The sequence below is a fragment of the Drosophila sulfurigaster genome, chromosome 2R, assembly GCF_023558435.1.
Source record: "Drosophila sulfurigaster albostrigata strain 15112-1811.04 chromosome 2R, ASM2355843v2, whole genome shotgun sequence".
In the NCBI taxonomy this organism is placed as follows: domain Eukaryota; kingdom Metazoa; phylum Arthropoda; class Insecta; order Diptera; family Drosophilidae; genus Drosophila; species Drosophila sulfurigaster.
The window spans coordinates 36,054,033-36,076,193 of NC_084882.1; the positions used below are offsets into that span (position 1 = coordinate 36,054,033).

General features: G+C 38.4%; 1 protein-coding gene across 1 annotated transcript; it reads left to right on the forward strand.

Annotated features, from left to right (window-relative positions):
• The first annotated feature begins 4,479 nt into the window (after window positions 1-4,479).
• Window positions 4,480-5,090, forward strand: LOC133836847 (uncharacterized). The gene is given in 2 exon segments (XM_062267434.1): window positions 4,480-4,981; window positions 4,984-5,090. Coding segments are annotated over 2 exon segments (609 nt in total).
• The last annotated feature ends 17,071 nt before the right edge of the window (window positions 5,091-22,161 follow it).

The following is a 22,161-nucleotide window of genomic DNA, read 5'->3' on the forward strand; positions in this document are numbered from 1 at the left end:
TGAAAGATGTGCTTAAGAGGTCTTTCGAAACAGTGCGTAAAGTGTATTTTATTCTGAGGGTAACTTCGAGTGGTGCATTCTCCACTTTGATCGCTTGGCTTCTGCTTGTTTTTCATTTCATATACTCGCATATATTTTGCATTAAAAGGTAATCATCGAACAGAGCGCATTGCATGCAGTTTTCACGCCGTTGTCGTATTTTGTATGCCTGTCATTAAGTCGTCAGCCGGCGCAACACACACACACACACAGAAGAGGAGAAGAGCAAGAAACGAGTATCAAAATCGAAGCGGCAGCAAACTGGGTTGAGGCAACAGCAGCAACAATGCCAGGACGCAATCAGTTGCGATGCGTGAAGAACAGAAAAGGAGAAGGGAAAGAGGAGGAGAGCAGCATACGCATCAGTAAAAATGAGTCGGAGATGGCTGAAGGAGATGGCGTTCCACTTGAACGCTGTTGCCATTGGCCTGAAGAGCTCGTACGTTAATGGCACTAGAATCAGTTTTCATTAACGATATGCCGCGCTCTGAGCTGCGCTCTGCTCTGCTTCGTGGACACAGCCTGGGACCTGTTCGCGAGGCTGACACACAGCACAGAAAAACGAAAGAAACCAGCAGTTGAGTGTTAGCGACTCTTAGATACCCGCCACCCATATTAAATATGGCCATATTATACAAATATACCAAATTAATATACCACAAAAATACTAAAATATACTTAAGGCTTTATATTCGGTATATCGAGATATACTTCAACCTTTTTTAATTAACCATATTCAACAAATATACCAAATGAACATATCGCAAAATACTAAAAATATACCGAACGTCATATTTAGCATATCGATAAAGTACTTCAATCAAAATATATTAAAAATTCGATTTCTGTTTGGAATGTTCTACAAATATTATATTCCACATGTTATACAAATATACCGAATTAATATACCGTAAAAATACTGCAATATACCGAAGATTATATTTAGTATATCGACAAATACTGAACCTATATTTAATATAACCGTATTTCAAAAATATACCAATATTACATACCACAAAAATACTAAAATATATCAAAAATATATTTGGTATATTGATATAAATACATTATCAATCTAATTTTAATAATTTAAAAATAACCGTGTTCTAAAAATATAAGAAAATAATATACCGCAAAAATACTGAAAATCTTGGTATAAAGAGATATTAATTAATTAAATCAATTAAACTATGCCATTAATGCAAAATATACCTGTTTTCCAGTAAAATACTGAAATATACTGAAAATTATATTTGGTATATCAAAATAGTAATACAATTATACTTGCCATAGAGTACAAAATAACAGATTGTCAGCCAAACGTATTGGAATATACTGAAAGTTTTATTTTTGGTATATCGATATACAACAACAAAAACAACCGACAGCAACAGCAGATTGTGTATACTTTATGGGTTCAGATGTGACTCCTGTTGGCTTTTTCCCTGTTACATAAATTCCCTGCAGTCAGAAAGTTATAATACCCTTCTAGCTTTTGGGTTACGGGTATACAAAGTAAGCAAAAAAAAAGTTAAACCACATGCGTGCGTTGCTGGAATATTTCTCTGTCTCTCTGCTGCTGCTGCTGCGGTGGCCGTGGCGGTGGCGGTGGTGATAGCGGTGGTGCGGGCATCAGCATCAGCATCAACATTAACATCAACATCAGCAACGGCAACAGCAACGGCAATTAATAAAACACACACCTTCTGTGAAGCACACTGGCTTCTGACTTCCCTTCGCTTCCCCTTCCCCTTCCCCATCCCTTCTCTCTGTCACTCTGTCGCTCTGCCAGCTGCACAGTGGTCTAAAGCACTTATTCACGCGACTGCTTGCTCTTGGCTTTGCCATTGGCGCTTCGCAATTCGCATTCGCATTGGAGTTCGCGTTCGTCGTTTGTTGTCGCTGCAAATTGAATTTAAAAATCTCAAACGATGCAAAATATTTCCCATGCACACGCACACGCACACACTGTCAAGCACATACACAGACAAGCAAACAAACAAACAAACACACGCGCGCAGTCAGAGTGTCGTCGATGCTGATGCTGATGCTGATGCTGAGATTTTCATATAAATCACATTTACCAGCGAAAAATATAATAAATAATACAAGTACAAACATATAGAAATGCATATGTATGTGCGTATGCCACAGCGCATACATAAATCTTTCAGTTTGGATTTTCACTTTGGTGGCATAAATTGACACTGGCGTCTCAGTCTCAGTCGGCGTCGCAGTCGCCAGCCACATTTGAAAACCACGCTTGAAAGCTTGAAGCGTCCAGCGGAGTGCAACTTGAATGCAACAGAGTTCGCTGACAGTAAAAACTCATTTACGCGAAATTAAATTAAAAGTTAATTAACGCTGTCAATGTGCAAAGCACTCCAGCCAGGGTCTGCCTGCCAGTCGGCTAGCCAAGCGGCCAACAACTCAGTCAGCAAGTCAGCGAATACCGGGAAACAGTTAAATGTCCAGCAACAACTTTGACTACCTGAAAGTTTGCCGACGCAAGTTGAAAAAAACAAAAAAGAAATCACCGCAAGTCAAGTTAAGCATATGCTTCCCAATGAAATTGATGCGAACGGGTTTTAAATGCCTCGTTGACAATTTAAGTTGCTTGGCCAGCTGCTTGGCTTGTCTTCTTGTTAATTCTTCTTCTTCGCCATGCACTGCGTACACGCTGCGTATGCTTAATGCGACATGACAGATTTGCTCTCTTTTGCTCTCGCTCGATGTCAACGTTCTGTCTGTCTGCTGTCTCTCCTTTTGCCTGCAATCAACATATAACATGCTGCTGATAATTAATTCTGCAAATAAAGTTCATAATTAGGCATGAGGCTGCCGGATGCATTCCCTGCAAAGATAACAACAATTTATGCTTACTACTGAACTTTAATTCAATTCATTCATTCACAAATTTTGTATGACAAAACACACTTTGCGTTGGTTGAATAATTGGGTATATTTTGAATTTGGAATGCAGTCGATGTACTGCATTATCGATGTACTGAATATAGACCTCGGTATGTTTTCAGTATTTTTTTGGTATATTTTTAAAAATACTGCACTATTTTGCATGTACTGAATGTTAGTACAAATCGTTAAAAATATAGACTTCAGCATGTTTTCAGTATTTTTGATATATTAATTTAGTATATTTTAAGATTATTTGGTATTTTGTCTTCACTAAAAGTCAGTATCTATGTACCAACTATAGACTTTGGTATGTTTTCAGTATTTTTTCGGTATAATAATTTGGTATATTTTATGAAATAAATACCGCACTATTTTGCTTTTGCCGCACTTTTGTACTTAAAGCGAGAATATATCACGCTCCAAATTTGGTATATGTTTAATATTTGTTGTTTTATTTAAAAATACCGCACCATTTTGCTTTTACTGAGTATAACGATGCACTAAATATAGACATTGGTATATTTTCAGTATTATGTCGGTATATTCATTCGGTATATTTCGTGAAAGTAGGTAGAGGGTATTTCACAGTCAATCACACTTGATTGTACCATTCTTACTTGTCTTTCTCTACGGCATTTGATTTCAATTAATTATTCAGAAATTTGAAGCTGAATAAACACAGAAGGAAGTTCTAGACATTTATGCACATTTGTTGTCAATAAATGTTATTCAATTTGATAATGAAGCTGTAAAGCGAACAACAATTGCAAAAACGTAAAACGAGTGTATTAAGCAAATGTTTTAAATTGTAGCAAAAGGTGTAAAAACTAAATTTATTGTTGTTGTAACAATTGTTTGATTTACTCAGCAAAAATATATATGAAAGTAAAGTAAATGAATAAATGCAGAATGAAAAATGAAAAATATTATTAGACTCACAACAGAGTCGAGAGTGGAGAGTCTTTACTCAGTGAAAAGGCAAATTTGCTGTAGAATTTTCATTTGAAGCTGTATTTGTTTGCTTTCATGTTCAAAGAATGGAATCCTGCTGAAAATATGCTATGTTATTTTTATCATTTAATATTTCCGTTTGTTGTTTTAACAAAGAACTTGAATAACATAAATAAATGTTATATAATCTGTGGTGTAATACAATTTGCCAGATATCTTTCTCTTCTTCAGCTCTATAAACAAGCACATTCGTATAATGAAAGACAGCTCTGAGGGCGTTCGTTTTCTGTCTCTGTTTCTGTCTATATATGTGTGTGTGGGAGGTTGAAGGGGACTTCACTTAGTGACAGCTCTCATTGGGCCTCGAGTGATGTTGTAATAAAAATAAATACTTGTGAATTGGCAATTGGAACTGCACTCGTACGGCCAATTTTGTAACGAAAATTAAAGATAACACAAATGTGCCGACTCTGACAGTTTGGCCCCCCAACTCTTGACACACAAGGGGCATGCCACCAGAGAGAGAAGTGTGCTGCCGTTGCAGTTGCAGTCGAGTTGTCTGCAGTCCGGCGGATGCCGTGCTGGCACATCAATGTCGTCTGCAATGGCATGCTATTTGAATTGAACAAGTGTCAGGCAGGCCTTTGGCCTCCTTCCTCCTTCCTGCTGCTGCTGTTCGAGTTCTCAATTCAGTATTTCGTTGTTGTTATGGTATTTCGTATTTGGTATTCGGTATACGGTATATTTGCATGCGGAGTGTACGACAATGCTCTCAAAACTCAAAATATTAACACTTTAACGCCAAGTTTTTTATCCGGCTGCCGGAAGCAGACACAACACACAACCCTCCACCCCCTTCTATACACACACAGAGAACACACACACACACACACATATACACACATAAACCTTAGCGGTCGTTACGGCGCCAAAACGCCATGTTGGATTATTCAACTCGACGCCATTTCGCGTCACAATGCGCGCTATGCGCCCGCCGTCATTGCACTCGACAGCAACGAGGCAACGTAGCGACGTTGGCTGCGGCACATGCCGCCAACACAGCACTAGCAACAGCAATAGAAACAGCGGCCAACACGGCGGATGAAGTTGCAATTCAAAGTCATAAACACGTGCAGCGTGGGCGCAAAGTCGCAGCTAAGCTGCAAAACAGGCGCTGCCACTGACAGCACTCCTGCACTTCCTGCCAGAAAGAGAGAGAGACATAGAGTGTGGGCGAGTGCGAGAGAGACAGCGAGTGATCCACCATAATGCCCGCCAGGCTGCCCTTTTGTTTCCAGGCCATTTTGTTGCCGACGCTTCGCTCTCTTCGTTTTTCATTTGCATGCAAAATTCAAACATCAGCATAAAAATGCAATTTTTATTGCTCAACATTTCTCAACGCCCGCTGCAAATATTTTCGCGGGTTTTTTCACCCACTCACTTTTTTTTTGTTATTATTACCACTGTCATTGTTGTATTTGTTGGCTGCTGCTTTCTTATACCCTTTAATGCTGTCATTAAATGTTTGAGGCAGCAAAAAGAAAAGCTGCATCATCGATTTGATTGGCAACTTTGTCAAATCATTTCACTATTTATTTATGCTAGGGTATTTAATGTGCAGCAAACATTTTTATATCATTGTTGTGTTTATGTTTTGTTTGTTTGATTCAACTGACGCTGGCTGCATAAGCCTCATATTTATTTAGAGCTCTACTTTTTTGTGTTGTTGGTATTACGTTGCCTCCTTTATGAGCTGCACTTTATGAAAATGCAGTAAGAGTTGCCACTGCGATGGCGAGGCGAGCTTCGAGTACATTGCAAATATTTTATTATTGCAAAATTTTGCCAACTTATCCGCATGTGGAGAGGGGAGGGGGAGGGGCAGAAAGCAATGAGGCGCTGCCTGTTTTTGGCCGCAAGGCAACGTGGTGAAATGGCAGGAAGGATGCAAGCAAGCTAAAATAATATTTCTCGTTGCAATTGCACTTGTTTTGCCTTTGTTTTGTTTGCTTTCGTTTCGGCATTTCGTTCTCTTTTTTTCGGTTTTTGTTTGTCGGTTCGTTTAGTTGAAATTACGTTTTGTGTGCCACTGAATTTCATAGCAGCGGCAGCAACAACACCTATTGCTGCTGCTGCTGCTGTTGCTGTTGCAACAACAACTTAAGTCAAAAAACTTGCTTTCGGTTGTTATTATTCTTGCGTTTACTCCCGGCAAATTTGCCGTGTGCCACGCCCCCCTTTCGACCCACAAGCAGCAGCTCCATTCGCCGAGTTCCGTTGCGGCAAGAGTTCCAATAGCTGAGGCAGCTCTTGTTCTTCATCCTCGCCTTGGATTCCTTCTTTTGCTTTCTGCTTTGCTTTTTTTTTTGCCATGCTGTTTTTCCAACATTTTAACTTCCGCTCAATTTACCTTTAGGCCAAGTAATTTAAAAGCTGACGTGTTTGTACAACTACAATTTCGACTCATGTTACAGTTGTTGCCGCCGTCGCTGTTCTCGTTGCTGTTGCTGTTGTTGGCATTGCCTGTGTATAGCACTTCCTGGTGTAGATTTTTGCTAGGTTTGCCGCTTGTTCTGCTGCTTGGCTTTTTCTGTTTTCATTTTCTGCTTTTTTGTGTTTTTTGTTTTTTGTTTTTTGTTTACGTAGCTGCTGCTGCTACTGTTTGTTGTTTTTATTTCTTACGCTTGCGTTTTTGGCCAAATATTAAAAAGAAATGCTGCGGCGTATATTTTGTTTATTTGCCCTCTTCAGTCTCAGCTCTAAAAGCCAAAACAGTCAAAGCTGTTAAAACTGTTTGCCTTGGCTAATAGTTGGCACAGCCAAAGTCAGCAGCTATCAAAAGGTAAATATTAATTAAAGTCGATAGTAAATGGCCAAAAACGTTTTCCACTCACTCTCTGTCTTCCTCTCTCACTCTCTCTTTCCCTCGGTTTGACATGTGAGCACGCAATTTCCTTGATTGGCAACGTATTCCTCGCCCTCGCCCTCGCTCGTTCGCTTGATTGAAGGCGAGCTCGCTAAGCTGTCCAACTCTCGAGCATATGCATAACATATCAAAAAGCGTAGCCTGCTTTTTGGGGCAGAGTGTATGGGTGTATGTGAGTGTGTGTGTGTGGGAGGGCTGTAGTAACATTTAACGCCATTGTTTGTGCTCAGTCTGGGTCCGGCAGCATCCAAGGCAACGAGTAACGAGGAGCAACGAGCAACGTTGCCTGCCTGCCAGGCAAGTCAACGAGTCTGTTAGGCTGCCCGCAGCCGCAGACAAGAGCATGGAGCAACAGCATCAACAGCAGCAGCTACAGCAGCAGCATCTGCCTGCCTGCTGCATTAAGTGAAGTATTGCTTCTGCTAGATTAATCCTGTTTTAATTAAATATACACGCTGCCAGCACAAAACCAACAATCTTGTTGGTTCTCGCAATCCCTAGCAGAAGCAGAAGTAAAAAATGCAGGAAAGAAAAAGTAAGAAAGTCGAGAGTGATCGACTGTTAGATACGTGCTATACCAAATTAATATACTGCAAAAATACAAAAATATGCCTCTGTATATTTATATATTTATTATACTGTTACAGTACATTCTAAATATACCATAGAGTACTAAAATATGCCAAATTTCCAACCAACTAAAAATATACTAAAGTAATATACCAGAAATATACTAAAAAATATACAAAGGGTAACATTTGGGATATTAGTATAGTACAAGAGTGCACAATATACATGATTTTTATCTTACTAAAATTTACCAAAATAAAATACCATAAAATACTAAAATATACCAAAGGCTACATTTGGTACAGCATTCAAAATATACAATAAAGTACAAACTATATCAGATTATCAGCAAACAATACTGAAATATACCAAAGGGTTTATTTGGTATATTGTTATAATACTACATTCGATGAATACCAAAGATTGTCAGCCAAAGATCAACAATAAATAATCGTATATGTGTACTTTATGGGGTCGAAGATGCCTTTTTCAGCCTGTTATATACAATTCCTAGGCGCAAACTTATCATACCCTTATATTTTTTTGGGTAGCGGGTATCGAAATGAGAAAGGCTGGGAAATGATGCAGTTCCTCCTCACCGCAACATACCGCACAGCGACTTCTGACGTCATGCAAATGTGTGTGCGAGGGGCAACTGGAACTTCAGCTTCAGCTCCTCATGACATGACAAACTGACTTCACTCTGAGTGAGCGAGAGAAGAGAGAGCCAGAGCAAGAGCAAGAGCCAGATCGATGGCAACTCACATGAATGGGCGCATTCGACCTCGGTTTATTTATTTATATATTTTCATGTGTTCTCTCTCTTTCTCTGTGTATATGTTTTTCTTCATTTTAACAAATAAAAAAATATAACATTTCCACATGTGAACTGAAGAAGGCACCTTCAACTGCATCCATCCTCATCCTCATCCGCATCCGCCTCGCTGGCATCCAGTGCTTGTTTGCAATTTCTGTAGTAAATTAAAAACGCTGTGGTATCTTCTGCCAAAGTGCTTGGGCGAAACGAAACGAAAGGAACGAAGGAAAACTCAGGTAGCTCTGATGCAACAACCTTCTATGTTTTGTCATGCATACAGCATGCGTTCGCATTGTTGTCGTCGTTGTCGTCTTCTTGCTTAAGATGAAAGCGGCAAAAGCTGAAGCATTCGCTAGCATAGTGCATAGTTGAAGGCGGCACCGCTTTGCACCTTGCCGCAAGTCTTAAGAACTGACTTGAGTGCGTTTTGAGTTTTCAAGTTAATGAGCTAAAAGTTTGAGGTCTTAAAGCGCCACCTTTCTACCTCACGCCTCATGGTTGATGTCAGAACCGAGCACCGAGGCTCGAAAACATTAAAACAAGCACGGAGAAGAAGTCAAGGTATCTGACGATTTAATTCCCCGAGTTCCTTCGACTCGACTTGACTCTCTATAATAGCATAAATATATAAAAGCTGCTTACGTATTTAATTTACACGCCGTACTGCGAGATTTCTTCGAGTTGTGTTATATTTAAAGGCGATTATCTAAAGTGCACTTAAAAGGTTCTCCAAATAGCTGAGTAATGGATGATGATGATAATAATCAAGCAAATGAACTGCTTTTGCATTCATAGATTGCGCTTAAAGTAATGATATTTAATAACACGTTGCAGTGGCAGCTAATCAGCACAACTCTTGATACCAAGTTTCTCCCTTTTGCTCTCTAGAGGATTACGCTACATGTGCTGCAAATATGCGTAAGCATGAGCTGTAAAGAGGTTGAAAAGGATATGAACAACTGTGAAGTGTGTGGAAAAGAAGTGAGTGGCAGACAGGGTAGTTGCGAGTCGAACACACTCGCTGTTTATTAAAGCTTGTTTCCATTGTTATACCCGTTATCCATAGGGTAGAAGGGTATTATGATTATGGGAGAATGGGGGCTTAAAATGCTTCCTATGACAATCTGGTATATTTTGACTTCATGGTATATTTCAAATGTAGCACTATATCAATATACCAATTATAGCCTTTGGTATATTTTGAATATAGTATTATATCAGTATAGCAAACAGCCCTTGGTATATTTTAAGTATTTTTGTGGTATATTTATTCGGTATATTTTAATATACCGCACTAATGAGCTTGCTCTGGTACATTTTACACTCTTCGGTATATTTTGGATCAATATGCCAAATATGGATTTTCGTATATTTTAAGTATTTTTGAGGTATATTAATTTAGTATATTTTAAAATAAATACCGCACTGAGTGCTTTGCTTTGGTATATTTTACACTATATGGTATATTTTGCATAAATACACCAAACATAGCTTTTGGTATATTTAAGTATTTCTTCGGTATATTGTGTTGGTATATTTTAAAATTAATACCGCACTGTTCATTCAAAATGGATAGTGGGTATCTCACCGTCGATCACACTCTAGCGTAGCTTTCTTAGTTGTTTTTTTTTTTTTGAGCTGCAGCTTCGACACAGACTTCCGCTACTTTCTGGCTTGTGTCATGCAATTTTACATTGCGTATACGTCATGGAGTACACACAGAGTGCTTGTATGTGTGTGGGAAGTATGCTTTTATGCGAGTATCAGCTCTGGCGCGTACTTAAGTGTGTGTAAACATACGCATTGCCGCAAGTGTCCATTAAATTTCGCCATTAATTTTCGTTTGCCCCGCCTCCGCCTCCATTCCGCCCCCTCTCGAACTGCTGCAAAGATGCCGCTCATATTCGGCAGCGACATTCTCGGCATTTTCTTTTGGCATTAAATTCATTTCAGCAACCGATTCAATTATGCAATTTGTGAGCTTTAATCTGCTCAAGCTTAAATTCGGTCTTCTATCCACATTCAAAAGTAAGTTCGCTTCGCACTCTTCAAGCGCAAACAAAAGGCTGTAAAGCAAAAAAACAAAGTTGCACAAACTCTATTTGTATAGCGCAAATTATAAATCTACAGACTAACTAACCATGTGCAATTGAAAATACATATTCAACACTCTGTGTTTGCTTTGTGGGCGTTATTCTGTTTATGTTGCAACCAAAATATAATGCATAGCATATAGAAAAATATATCTACCGCCCTTTTTGCTGCAAATCTCATTTATTAGTTCCATTTGGCAATCGTACAATCGATGCACTCAGCTGCAATAAAAATCAAGCACATAAATCTAAAGCCCCAATTTTAACACAAAAAAGAAATATATATATATAGAACAACAAACAATAAAATGGGGCAACAAAAACTCTACTCAGACAGTATTATGCACAATATAAAAAGTGGGAGTGTTTTTTTTTTTTTTTGTGTGTGTGTAAAAGGTTGAAAACAATTTGTTTTTAGGTTAGGGCATGCCACAAGTTTAGTTATTATCTTTGTTAAAGCTCGACTGATTTATACAAAATGTAAAATGCATAATGCATATTTTTGTGGCAAATACTTTAGACACAAATCGGAGTAAATTGAAAAGACAAACAAAGTGGATTTGAGTTTGGTATTTAGATTTATTTTGTTTGCTGCCCAAAAAAATTACCCAACAAGTAATATCAATTGCAAATATTTTTCACAGAAGCCAACCACACACACACACACACTTACACACATGGCTAGAAAACTGTCCGAGTGAAAAATCGCTGTGAAAATTGCATGTGCTTTGCCATGTAATAACCAAAATTGATAACAATCAATATGGACATGTGTGTTGGAGTCGCCGCCATTCGCGCTCCAGGAGCCACCGCACAACATGCAACACACACTTTGTTGTTGTCGTTGTTGTTGTTGGCGCTTAACCTGTCATTGTCAGCAATGCAGCAGGCGTTTGTCCTCCTCTTCCTCTTGCTCATAAACGTAAAGTGCACGCATTGACTGCTGATTGCCTCACTCGCTGCGCTGCGCTGCACTGCACTGCACTGAACTCTGATGTGCAGGTGGAAGCTTAGTTTATTTCAGAATGCACTTAAAATTTAATTTAAATGTAAATTTGTGCAACAAAATGTGTTGTGTCGAAAAAATGTTTATGTAAACAGTGTAAGCGAACAGCAACGACAATGGCACAAAAAACGCGAAATAGAACGCAAATGCAAATATTGGCAACATCACAATAAAAACAAGAAAGAAAGGTACAGTCAAGTGTGCGCGACTGTGAAATACCCGCTACTTACTTTAAAATATACCAAAGTAATGTACTACAAAATTACTAAAAATAATTAAAATAAAACTATAATTGGTATATTAATATAGTACTACATTTCAAATATACCATAGAGTGCAAAATATACCAGACTGTCAGCCAAAGTAACTAAGAACAAGTAAGAAAACTATAGTCAAGTGTGCTCGACTAAGAGATACCGGTTCTTATTTTATATAAAAGCAAAACAGTGCGGTATTATTCTTAAAATATACCAAATTTATATACCATTGAAATACTAAAGGTGTGCCGAATGTTAAATTTGGTATATTTATATAGTACTACATTATAATATACTAAAATAATAAAAATATACAAAAGCATACATTTGGTATATGGATTACATTACTACATTATGACTTTCAAAATATACCATTGAGTGCTAAATATACTAAAACCCGTAGTAAGTAGACGTTTTTGCCAATACAAAAGTATTTATTGAATAAATTCTTGAATTTTTATGTGGTTACAACCAAATTTTTAGGAATCTTAAATACTATATGTATTATTGTATTTTAGCTCACGCTTGTTATTCGATTTTTGTCAATTTGCGATGGTGACAGTGGGCGTGGTAAACATTTGAAGTAAGCTTGATCTGCGGCACACATTAAAAGTGCTTTTCGCAAAAAATAGAGCTGTATCTTTTATAGTCTCTGAGATTTAGGTTTTCATAGTGACGGACAGACAGACAGACGGACGCTGATCAAGAATAGTCGGAGATGTCTCTTTCTGCATGTTACATACATTCCCTGGAGACACAAAGTTGTAATACCCTTCTTCCCTTTGGGTAGCGGGTATAAAAAAAAGAAAGTGTGTAAGCTGCTTCCTGACTGTTGTTGGCTGGCAAAGCAAAAGCAAAAATAGGAGGAATTTATATGCAGATGTGCAAACATTTTGCACCCTATTCGCATTGCAGTCAGACAGGAGAGTGTAAAAGGGGTTCGACTGCCAGCATGTGCATTCATTTTGAGGCCAAAAACGGAGAAAGGAGACGAGGAGATGGGAGACAGGAGACGAGAGAGCGAATGCAGCATGCGTGAAATTTAATAAAGCTCAAGTTGCTGGGCGCACACACAAAAGGCAGCAATAGCAATACCAATGGCAATGGCAATGCCAAAGGCGACACACACACAGAGAGAGAACAGTTGCTGTGGATGTTTATTAAATTTCATTAAATTACGTAATTCTTGAGCAATAGTTGCACAGCGCGAGCAAGAGCAACAACCACAGTTGCGACAATTCCAAATGCAATTCGGAACAGCTTAAAAAGCAAGCGCGCCGCAATAAAAATGTCTGCTGCTGTGGCGCCCTGCCATCTATTTCCTCTATGGCAGCACAGTCTGTGTTAGTGTGTGTGTGTGTGTGAGTGTATTGGTTGCATGGCGTGCACCCCTGTAGCGCTGTTTTCACACTAATCTTCTGTCAATGCAACACGAGGACACAAGCGACAACAGCTTGCAAAGACCTACAACTAACTGAATGTGTGTATGTTTGTTTGTTGTTGCAATTGAGTCACACCCACATACACAAACACACACAAACACATAGAGAGACACATACTGCGGCAGCCACTGTTGCACAACTTCAAAGACCAAAAAGTGCTAACCGCAGCCGCAAACGTTTCAGTTCAGCTCGGGACTGTTGTGTGTGGAGCACATTTGGCATTTCGGTTGCGTGAGTGGGCCAAAAGAGATTTTTGGCCAATGCTCCGCTTCCTTCCCTCCTTCCCTCTTTCCACAGTGGAATCTCTGGTTTTGTCTTTAAGTGTAAAAACATTTTACTTTTTCGGGGAAAAATCGCATGGCAAGCAATCCCCAATGGTCAATGGACAGCAGCAGCAGCAGTTGTCACCAGCTTTAGTTCAGTTTCATTCGCTGCAGTCAAGTGGCAGAGAGTGTCCTGTGTGTCCTTGTGTGTGCTACCAGCTAGTCAGCTAATGCTTTTAGCCGTAGCTCAAACATGCAGCAGGCAACTGCTGACTAACCTACTCGACAACAATAGTGGAGAAACTTGGGCATCTCAGGCGTTGAGCGTTGGTTGCAAACTAATGCAATATTCTCATTATTTGGTTTACTTTTGTTGCCATTATTTTGCTTTATTTTATTTAATTTGGTTTTGATATTGTTGCCATTCTGCATACTGAGCTCTAAGCTTGCCTTGCTTTGTTTATTGCCACAACATGCAGCTGCTGCTGTTGCAGTTGCTGTTGCTGTTGCTGTTGCTGCAACAATTTGTCTTGTCCACTACAGTTCTGTCGGGATGCGATGCGTGTAGTACTTGTATTATACTTTAGCTTGCCTCTTTTGTTTATTTGTCTGCTTTTTGCTTTATTTAACGTAATTGCTTTTACACTTGTATTCAGAGTTGAACACGGCCACGGACACTGCGCCACATGGCGCAAGCAAAACCAAACAGCAACATATTTTCTTTTGCTCTTCTTTCTGCTCTTTTATTTTGCTTGTATTCCTTTTTTTAATATTTCAACAGCAGACGCCATTTGTCTTGGCCCCAACAAACTGGACACAGCGCCCAGTTCCAAGCCCAGTCCCAAGCCCCAAGCACTGAAAGACAGTCTTTGACTGCGGGGCAAATTAATTTCGTATTAGCGCACTTTGACAAATTAAAACCGCAGAGTCAACAGCTTGACTGCTTTGGCATGGCACATTTAAATATGCAGACTGGCCAAATCAATGGCATTGGCTACAAATTATATGCAAAGTAACAACTAATAAATATTCAATGGCTGTCACATTAATCTTTAAGCAGTGCAAAGGGCCGGCCGCAGTCAGCAGCAGCAAAAAAAAAACAAGTTGAGTGTGCGCGACTGTGAGATATCCATTACATGTTCAATATAACAAATCAATATACTAAAAAAATACTAAAATATACCGAAATGTATATTTGGTATACATGGAAAGGCAAAATGAACAACATGTGGTATATAAATATCGAGTTATTATACCAAAAAATACTAAAATATACCGAAATGTATCTATTTGGTATACATATGTCGAAAGAAAATAATAGCTCGTTCTCATTTAATCTATAAGATCTAGACATACTGGCAGACGAATATTGATATCCTATGACATAAATATACTGAAAAATACTAAAATATACCGAAATTTATGTTGTAATTTAACACCAAAATAAAATATAGGTGTATCTCTTGTTGTCTCTAAAATCTAGACAGACGAAGATGCATATCATATGGTATATGTGAAAAATACTAAAATATACCGAATTTTATGTTTGATATTTATCTTTATACATAGCTCTATCTATTTTAGTCTCTAAGATCTAGACAGTCGAACATGGATATCGTATAAATATACCGAAAAATACTAATATATACTGAAATTTATAGTTGGTATATGTCTAGATATAGCTCCATTTCTTGTTATTCAAAGATCTAGATAGACGAGCATGGATACCGCATAGTATAAATATTTCAAATTAATATTCCGAAAAATAATAAAACATACCAAAATTTGTAACATATTTGGTATTTGTTTATGTATAGCTGTAATCTCGTGTAGTCTCTTAAATCTAGGCAGACTAACACTGACACTCTATGGTGTAAGTATACCAAATTAATATACTGAAAAATACTAAAATATATATACAAGATTAATATATCAAGTACTGATAGTATATCAGTATATATATAGTTGGTATTTCTCTATATATAGCTTTACCACCTGTACTCTCTAAGATATAGACAGACGGACAGATGAACATAGATACCCTAAGGGTAACGGGTATTGAAAATAAAGTGAGAAGGAAATCATTGCTAATGCCAATCTCTTAGCCTCCCTCCGCTGACCAGTTAGACACTCGTTGCGTTAGCCTGTATTTTATTTTTGATAAATTTAACAAATAGTCGGACACAGTAAAAGGGGCGCGTGCGAGGCCCATAAACAAGCAAAGAGAAGGAACAGAGAGAAGGGACTACGAGAACGACAACGACAATACCTGACCGGTCTGACCTGCTTTACCTTTGGACACGGCAGAACACAGCAGAACATTGACCACGATGACCGTGCGTTGGAAGCCACTCGGCAAAACCCTCAGGCACTTTTTAATCTAACAAAATCCAAAGAAACCGCACGTCGCATAAATAATGAGACTGATGAGGGTCCATTATGGGCACGTAAACCAGGAGAATGAGTGAAAAGGCGTCCACCAATAGGTGGACATGGACTTGGGACATGGACTAAGACCCTTCGTTCAGTCGTCCAGTCAGCCAGGCATTTGTCCATTCGTCAGGGGTGCCAACAGTCAATGTTTGAGCAACGTGTTTTTAAACACAGCGTTAGGTGTGATAACAGTTTGTGGTCGGCTCTCATCGGATTCTCTGAACGTAAAGTAGTGGGCGGAGGGAGGTGTGAGAGGGGGAGGGGGGCGTGGGCAGGTCAAAAGCATGACAATGACAGCATAATTGATTTTCGAACAAAGGAAAAGGCAAAGGCAATATAAAGCTACAACCACATCAACACGAGCAGCAATTTATGAACCAACAAACATACAAACATATAAATGTATATAGAATATATATATGTATGTACATCGGTGTATGTGCAAACAGTTGGCCAACAAAGTTTGTGGACAACAGAAAAACAACACGCAAAACTACTTAGCTTTGCTTTGCACTTTGTAAACTTTGAACAACATTTTATAAGCCAACGCTTATTTGTATTTTTATGTTTCTGTATTTTATCTAAAAATGATTTTGTAATGATTTCTTCTCAAAAATGTTTAAAAATGCTGCTGACATAAATAAAATATTGAAATGCATAAAATGGAAATTGGATTATGCTGTCGACTATTTCGAAATTGACTGCAATGAAAAGGAAACTTTTGCTTGTTAACTTGACTTTGTCCATTTTGCCCATTAGGGCAATGCATATTTAAAGAGTAAAGAGTGAGGCATTAAATTGACCTTTGCAGGATGCTTGTGCTAGGAAAAGGTCACAGCGTCATTTACATGCTGTCGTGCACAAACTTAATTGGCCCACTGTAAGAGTCGAAGTCGCAGTGAAGTAAGGCAAAAGCAAAGTAAATGCAAAAGCAAAGCAAAGCAAACGTATTGCGCAGTGACCAGTGGGCAGTGTGTGTGGGTTGTGCTTTATTTAGAATTTATTTAAATGAGACCGAAACGTATAAATACCGCCACTTTAGATGCAATCAATGGCTTAAGCATTTCAACACACACAAACACAGAGAAGGTAAAGAGTGAAGCACTCGTTACGTTACATGCTTCAACAAATTCAAACAGATAAAATATGCAAAAATTAATTAAATACTTGCGCTTTGCATGTTCCTTGAAAACAATTTGCCAGACACCAAGGCTCATGTTGAAAGGTGGCCAAGTCTGCGAGCCGGAAGTCGAAGTCGAAGCCGAAGTGCGGAGGAGGCGCTGGCCACGACAACGTCCAGGTGTGGAAAGTGTGCTATATAATTTGCAGCATGCTAGCAGGCAATACAACGAAAAAAAAAAGAGAATAGAAAGCGTGCAGCAGACTAAGAGAATGTACAGGACTCAGAGGCAGAGAGTGGGGAAAGAAGTGTAAAAGAAAACAAGAGCTGCAACTCGACATGGTAGCGGCAACAACATCGATTGCAATTTACTGCCTGATGCACTTAAGAAAATTTATGCAAATACCCAAAAATACTTACTTTACGTTACTTTTACCAGCTCCTCGACTCAGTTCCCTCTGGAGTTTTTGGCCCAGGCGCAGACAACGCAACGCTGCAAGGACACAACGTTCGCTCTTCAGCATAAATTTTATAGTGCAGCCCAGGTCTATGAACCTGAGCCGAGGGACCGCAAGCGAGTGAAGAAGATAGCAAGAGTTGGCACACATATACAAATACATAGTACCTATATATAGAGTTATATAGAGTATATGTCGGAGGTAGAACAACAACTGTTCGCTAAGGCATACTTAATGAAGCAGCCAGCACCCACAAAACTGAAAGCTCTGGCTTCATTACTTAAAGGGAGAGAACCTCAGGCAAAGGAGCGAGTGAAATCATTTTTGAAAAATAGTTAAGAACTGTTGTTGGCAAAAAGAGAAAGAGAAAGAGGTAGAGAGAACACGAAAAAAGAAATGAGAAAGCTGCTGCAGTGTTATATATGGCAAATTGAGTAACTCGCTTGCCTCAAGAACAAGTCTCGACGCGTTGTGAATTATGTAACCTGGCGTGGACACTGGCCAACAACATGGCCAAGACAAGTCCGAGAACACAATCGGAGGCTGCCAGACAAAGCGAAGTAACAGAGAGAGTGTAAGGGGATGAAGTGGCCTCTGTCTTCTTCTTGTATTTTTTTGTGCTTGCAACGTGCCGCATAAATCAGCGCACTGCCAGCTCAGGCTACAAACTGACAGCAGACAAATTTCAGACCGCCGCTTGGCGCTGCACTAATTTGCCAAGACATTCGCTCATCCTCATCTGCAGATCTCTCTAGCGACTCGAGCCAGATTGATGCGACGCCTGCAGCTCTAGTTGAGACAACAGAGATGAAGTATATATGGATACAAATCAGAGAGGCGGCAAAGAATATTCGTGTTAACCAAATGTTGAAGCCAAGTGTCGCGGGAGGTGGGCGGGGAGGAATTCTTGGACCCCCCCTTAAGGGCCAGGTTCAGGTCCAGGTTCAGAGCAGCAGCTCGCGTGATGAAGTGCAGCCAGCCAGCCAAAAGAAGCAAGCTGCTTGACTGCCACCACCCGCGTCATAACAAGCTGGCTGCCAGCTATGCTCTTTCTTACCTGTGCTCGTGCTTAAATAAGTAACTGGCAGCAGGTGTTTTTTACACATTTCTTAGCTTGTCTCGCGTCGCGTCGCGTTGCGTTGCGTTCGCGACGTGAAGAAAGACAGGCTTGCATTCGCCTTCGCTTCTGCCTTCTTCGAGCTTCTAGAGAAAAAAAACGCAGCGCAAACACTCGCACACCTCATAGCGAATGTGTGTGTGCGAGTGTGTGTGTGCACATAACTTAAGATCTACGAGGATTTGAGGTTGTTTAGTGCCATGTACAATGCAGCCTTGTGCGTTGCCCTCTTCTACTACCTGCTTGCTTTTTCTGCTACGTCTTCTTCAGCCATTTCTGCATTGTAATCTTACACAGGGTATTTGCATTCGGTGACAAAGTTTGTGACACTTTACGGAATGGATATACATGTATATAAAGCCAACTTATGTGCATAGAAAAATATGCTTTTAAGTATATCAATTATTATTTTTAATGTTCATTTGAATTTTCTAAATTTCTATCGGTTTTCTTGAATCCTCAATTAAATTGTTTGGATTGATATTTGCAATCTCTGGCAAAGTTGTCAAGGCCTTAGAATATGTTACAAGTATAATAGTCTAACAAAGTCAACTAGTTCTTAAATATATTGAACTAAATCATATTGCCACCTTACATTACCTTTTAATAATATGATCTATATTAAATACTAAATTTTTATTTCAATTTAACTTTAGCTTTTCAATCTGTTTCTTTCAGTTTCTGACAAAGTATGACTCGCCTTAAGGTATGTTTATAATTGAGTAATATAGCCAAATTTCATATAAAGATGTTGTCTAAAGAACTCTTTAATTGTATTGAATGAAATCTCATTGCCACACCACTCTATGTTGTTTGTTGATATAATAAATACTTATTTTATATTTGTATTTGAATTTATTAAGTTTATTTTCCATCGGCTTTTAAACTATTCGGTTTGTTATTTATTATTATTTTTATTGTAATATCGCACTCAATTAAAAAGTTTAGCACGTTTTACGGCATGCATAAAGCTGTTTCATAAATTCTAAGGATTTCTTGTCGAAACAACACTTTAAATAAATTCAAATTACTTGCATGACCACAACTTTTTTTACTTATGAAGTTTATTTTCTCGCAGACATACTTCAGTTTAATATTCTTGTTTATTTTTCTATATTTATATATAATTGTTATTTATTTTGTCTATGTTATAAAAATGTATTCACATTTGTGTACTATAAGTACTCGAAAATTATTCCTTATTGCCACAAATTTAAATTTATTGCAGTTCACTTTCTTTGCTGTAAAAGAGCATTCAATCTTCAACGCACTGCAATTGACTTTGTCTGCTTGTTATTAATTTTTTTTCTTCAAGCTATTTTGAAAGGTGTGTGTGCGTAAGTGTGTGTTTGTGTGTGTGTGTGATGTGTTGTGCGAGCCGCACTTAAGGTAATTTGCATTGCTGAATTTGCAGAGCTTGGCCAAGGCAACGAACGGTGTTGCTGCCACCATTACTCGACGTTGTCGTCGTCGTCGTCGTTGTCGTTGCAAGCAACGTGCCGGGCATGAATGAAGCAAAGTGCTACAAAGGATTATGCAAATTAATTATTTTTCGCAAGGCAGCCACCGTTGCAGTGCTGTTAGAATACGCGAAAAAAAAAACGATAGAAGAGAGACCCAAGCCAAGCCACCTCTAGAAAAGTGTAACGACAAAAATTGTGGGCGGCCGCAGCCCTTCGCCCCTGGCGGCATCTAACAATGACCCAGGCTCCCTCCCAACACCCCCCTTTAGCCCTTCCCCGCAAAAGTTGTTTAGTTTTTAGCAGCATCGTCGTAGTCCTAGTGCTAGTTCTAGTCGTTATTATTTCTTTTTATACCCGCTACCCATCGGGTTGAAGGGTATTGTAAGTATGGTATATTTTAAATAAGGTAACAATATAAGCTTTGGTATTTTTTGTAATTTTGGCATATTAATATGGTATACTTTTAGTATTTTTGCCATGTATTAATTTGACGAATTTCAATATTTTTATTTTTAGTATTTTTGCGGTATATTAATTTGGAATATTTTGGCTGACAATCGGTATATTTTCTACATTATGGTATATTTTGAATGAAGTTCTATATCAATATACCAAATATAATCTTTGTTATATTTTTAGTATTTTTGCGGTATATTAATTTGGTATGTTGTGAAATGTATGTATGTAAAATGGTACATTTTGAATGTAATACTATACAAATATACCAATTACAACTTTTGGTATATTTTTTAGTATTTTTCGGTATTTTTGGTATTTGTATTTTTTGAATTATATTGATTTTATCAACAATGTGTAGCGGGTATCGCACAGTCGAGCACATTCGATTATACCTTTCTTCTTATATTTTTATTTTCTTTTTGCTATGGTTTTTTTTTAGTTTGGCAGTTTTTAGATTTTGGTTGAATGCATTTTAATAACCAAGTACTCAAGGTTGGCACTTTTGATGGCATTTTATGTGGCAGGCAGCGTTGTCATACCTCCCTCCCTTCCATCCGTCTGTCCGTCCATCGTGTTCGGTGTTCAGTGTTCGCTGTCAGGCCACAGGTTGTAACTAACTGCCATAGAGAGAGTATTACAGCTTTAGGTGCAGCTATTAAATTCTCAACTCTGACTCTCTCGCTCCCACTCTCTCTCTGATTCTTTTTGCATCTCTTTCGCTGGCTGCTGGTGTTGTGGGCAAAGTTTTGTTTAATGAAATGCGGCAAAAAAGCCCACAACAGTAACAGCAACAAGAATGCTAACAACAGTTACAACAGCAACAACAGCAAAACAAACCAAATAAGCATTTAAGGGAAAAGTTTTGCTATTAAAATACTACGTAAATTTTAATTGCCCTCGCTTTTTTGCTGCCTTTTATGCTACATATAAAATATATATTGGCAAATATGCAATTTAAGTCCTCAACTCTCATGTGTGTGTGTGTTCGTTATACAAAACAAACATTAAACGTTTAGTTAACGTATTTATTTATATCCACATTGATTAGTTGTACGTACAAAAGCCCTTGGTTACACACACACACACGAACAAAAAGCGAATTAGAATGTTAGAAACAAGGTTTTTGGTAATTCGATTATTTAATTACATTTGTCTGGGGTTTTTGCTTTATTTGCGTTTTGCGTTGTGCGTTGAGCGCTTTGCCTAGTATTAATTAATGAAATAATTGCTCTTGCAGTGCACTCAAACAAACAACAAACAAATAAGCAACAAGCTGCAACGTTGCAATGTTGTCATTACTTGCCTCATTGTGCTAATTATTTGCCAAGCAACCGAAGCGAATGGACAAACAATTTTGCCTCTAATCCTTCGGTAAGCTCTACAGATATCTTTTGAAGTCTTTCGGTCGCTTTAAAGTAACAGGAAATTAATTACATAATTCTAAGGGATTTAGTCACCTGCTGAGTTTAAGTTCGTGAATTCAACAGGTTTGAAGGTGAATTACAATTGAGGATATTATCAAATTATCTATTTAGTATTCTCATTAAATCGAATTGCAGCTCATTTGCAATTTATAGTTACATCGATGAATAAATAATTGTTAGAGATATTAAGCATATGACTTGGCCTTTAATTCAGTTGACAGCTTTAAACGTTTATGGCCAATGCTTTCCTAATTGCCACTAATTACAATCCCACACACACACACACACATACGCATTCACATTTATGCGAAATGGAAATAGTACTAAAATTGTAATTGATGCAAACTATGCAAATCTACAAAAGCGATATTGTACTGAGTCCAACCCAATCGCTGTTAAATCAAATT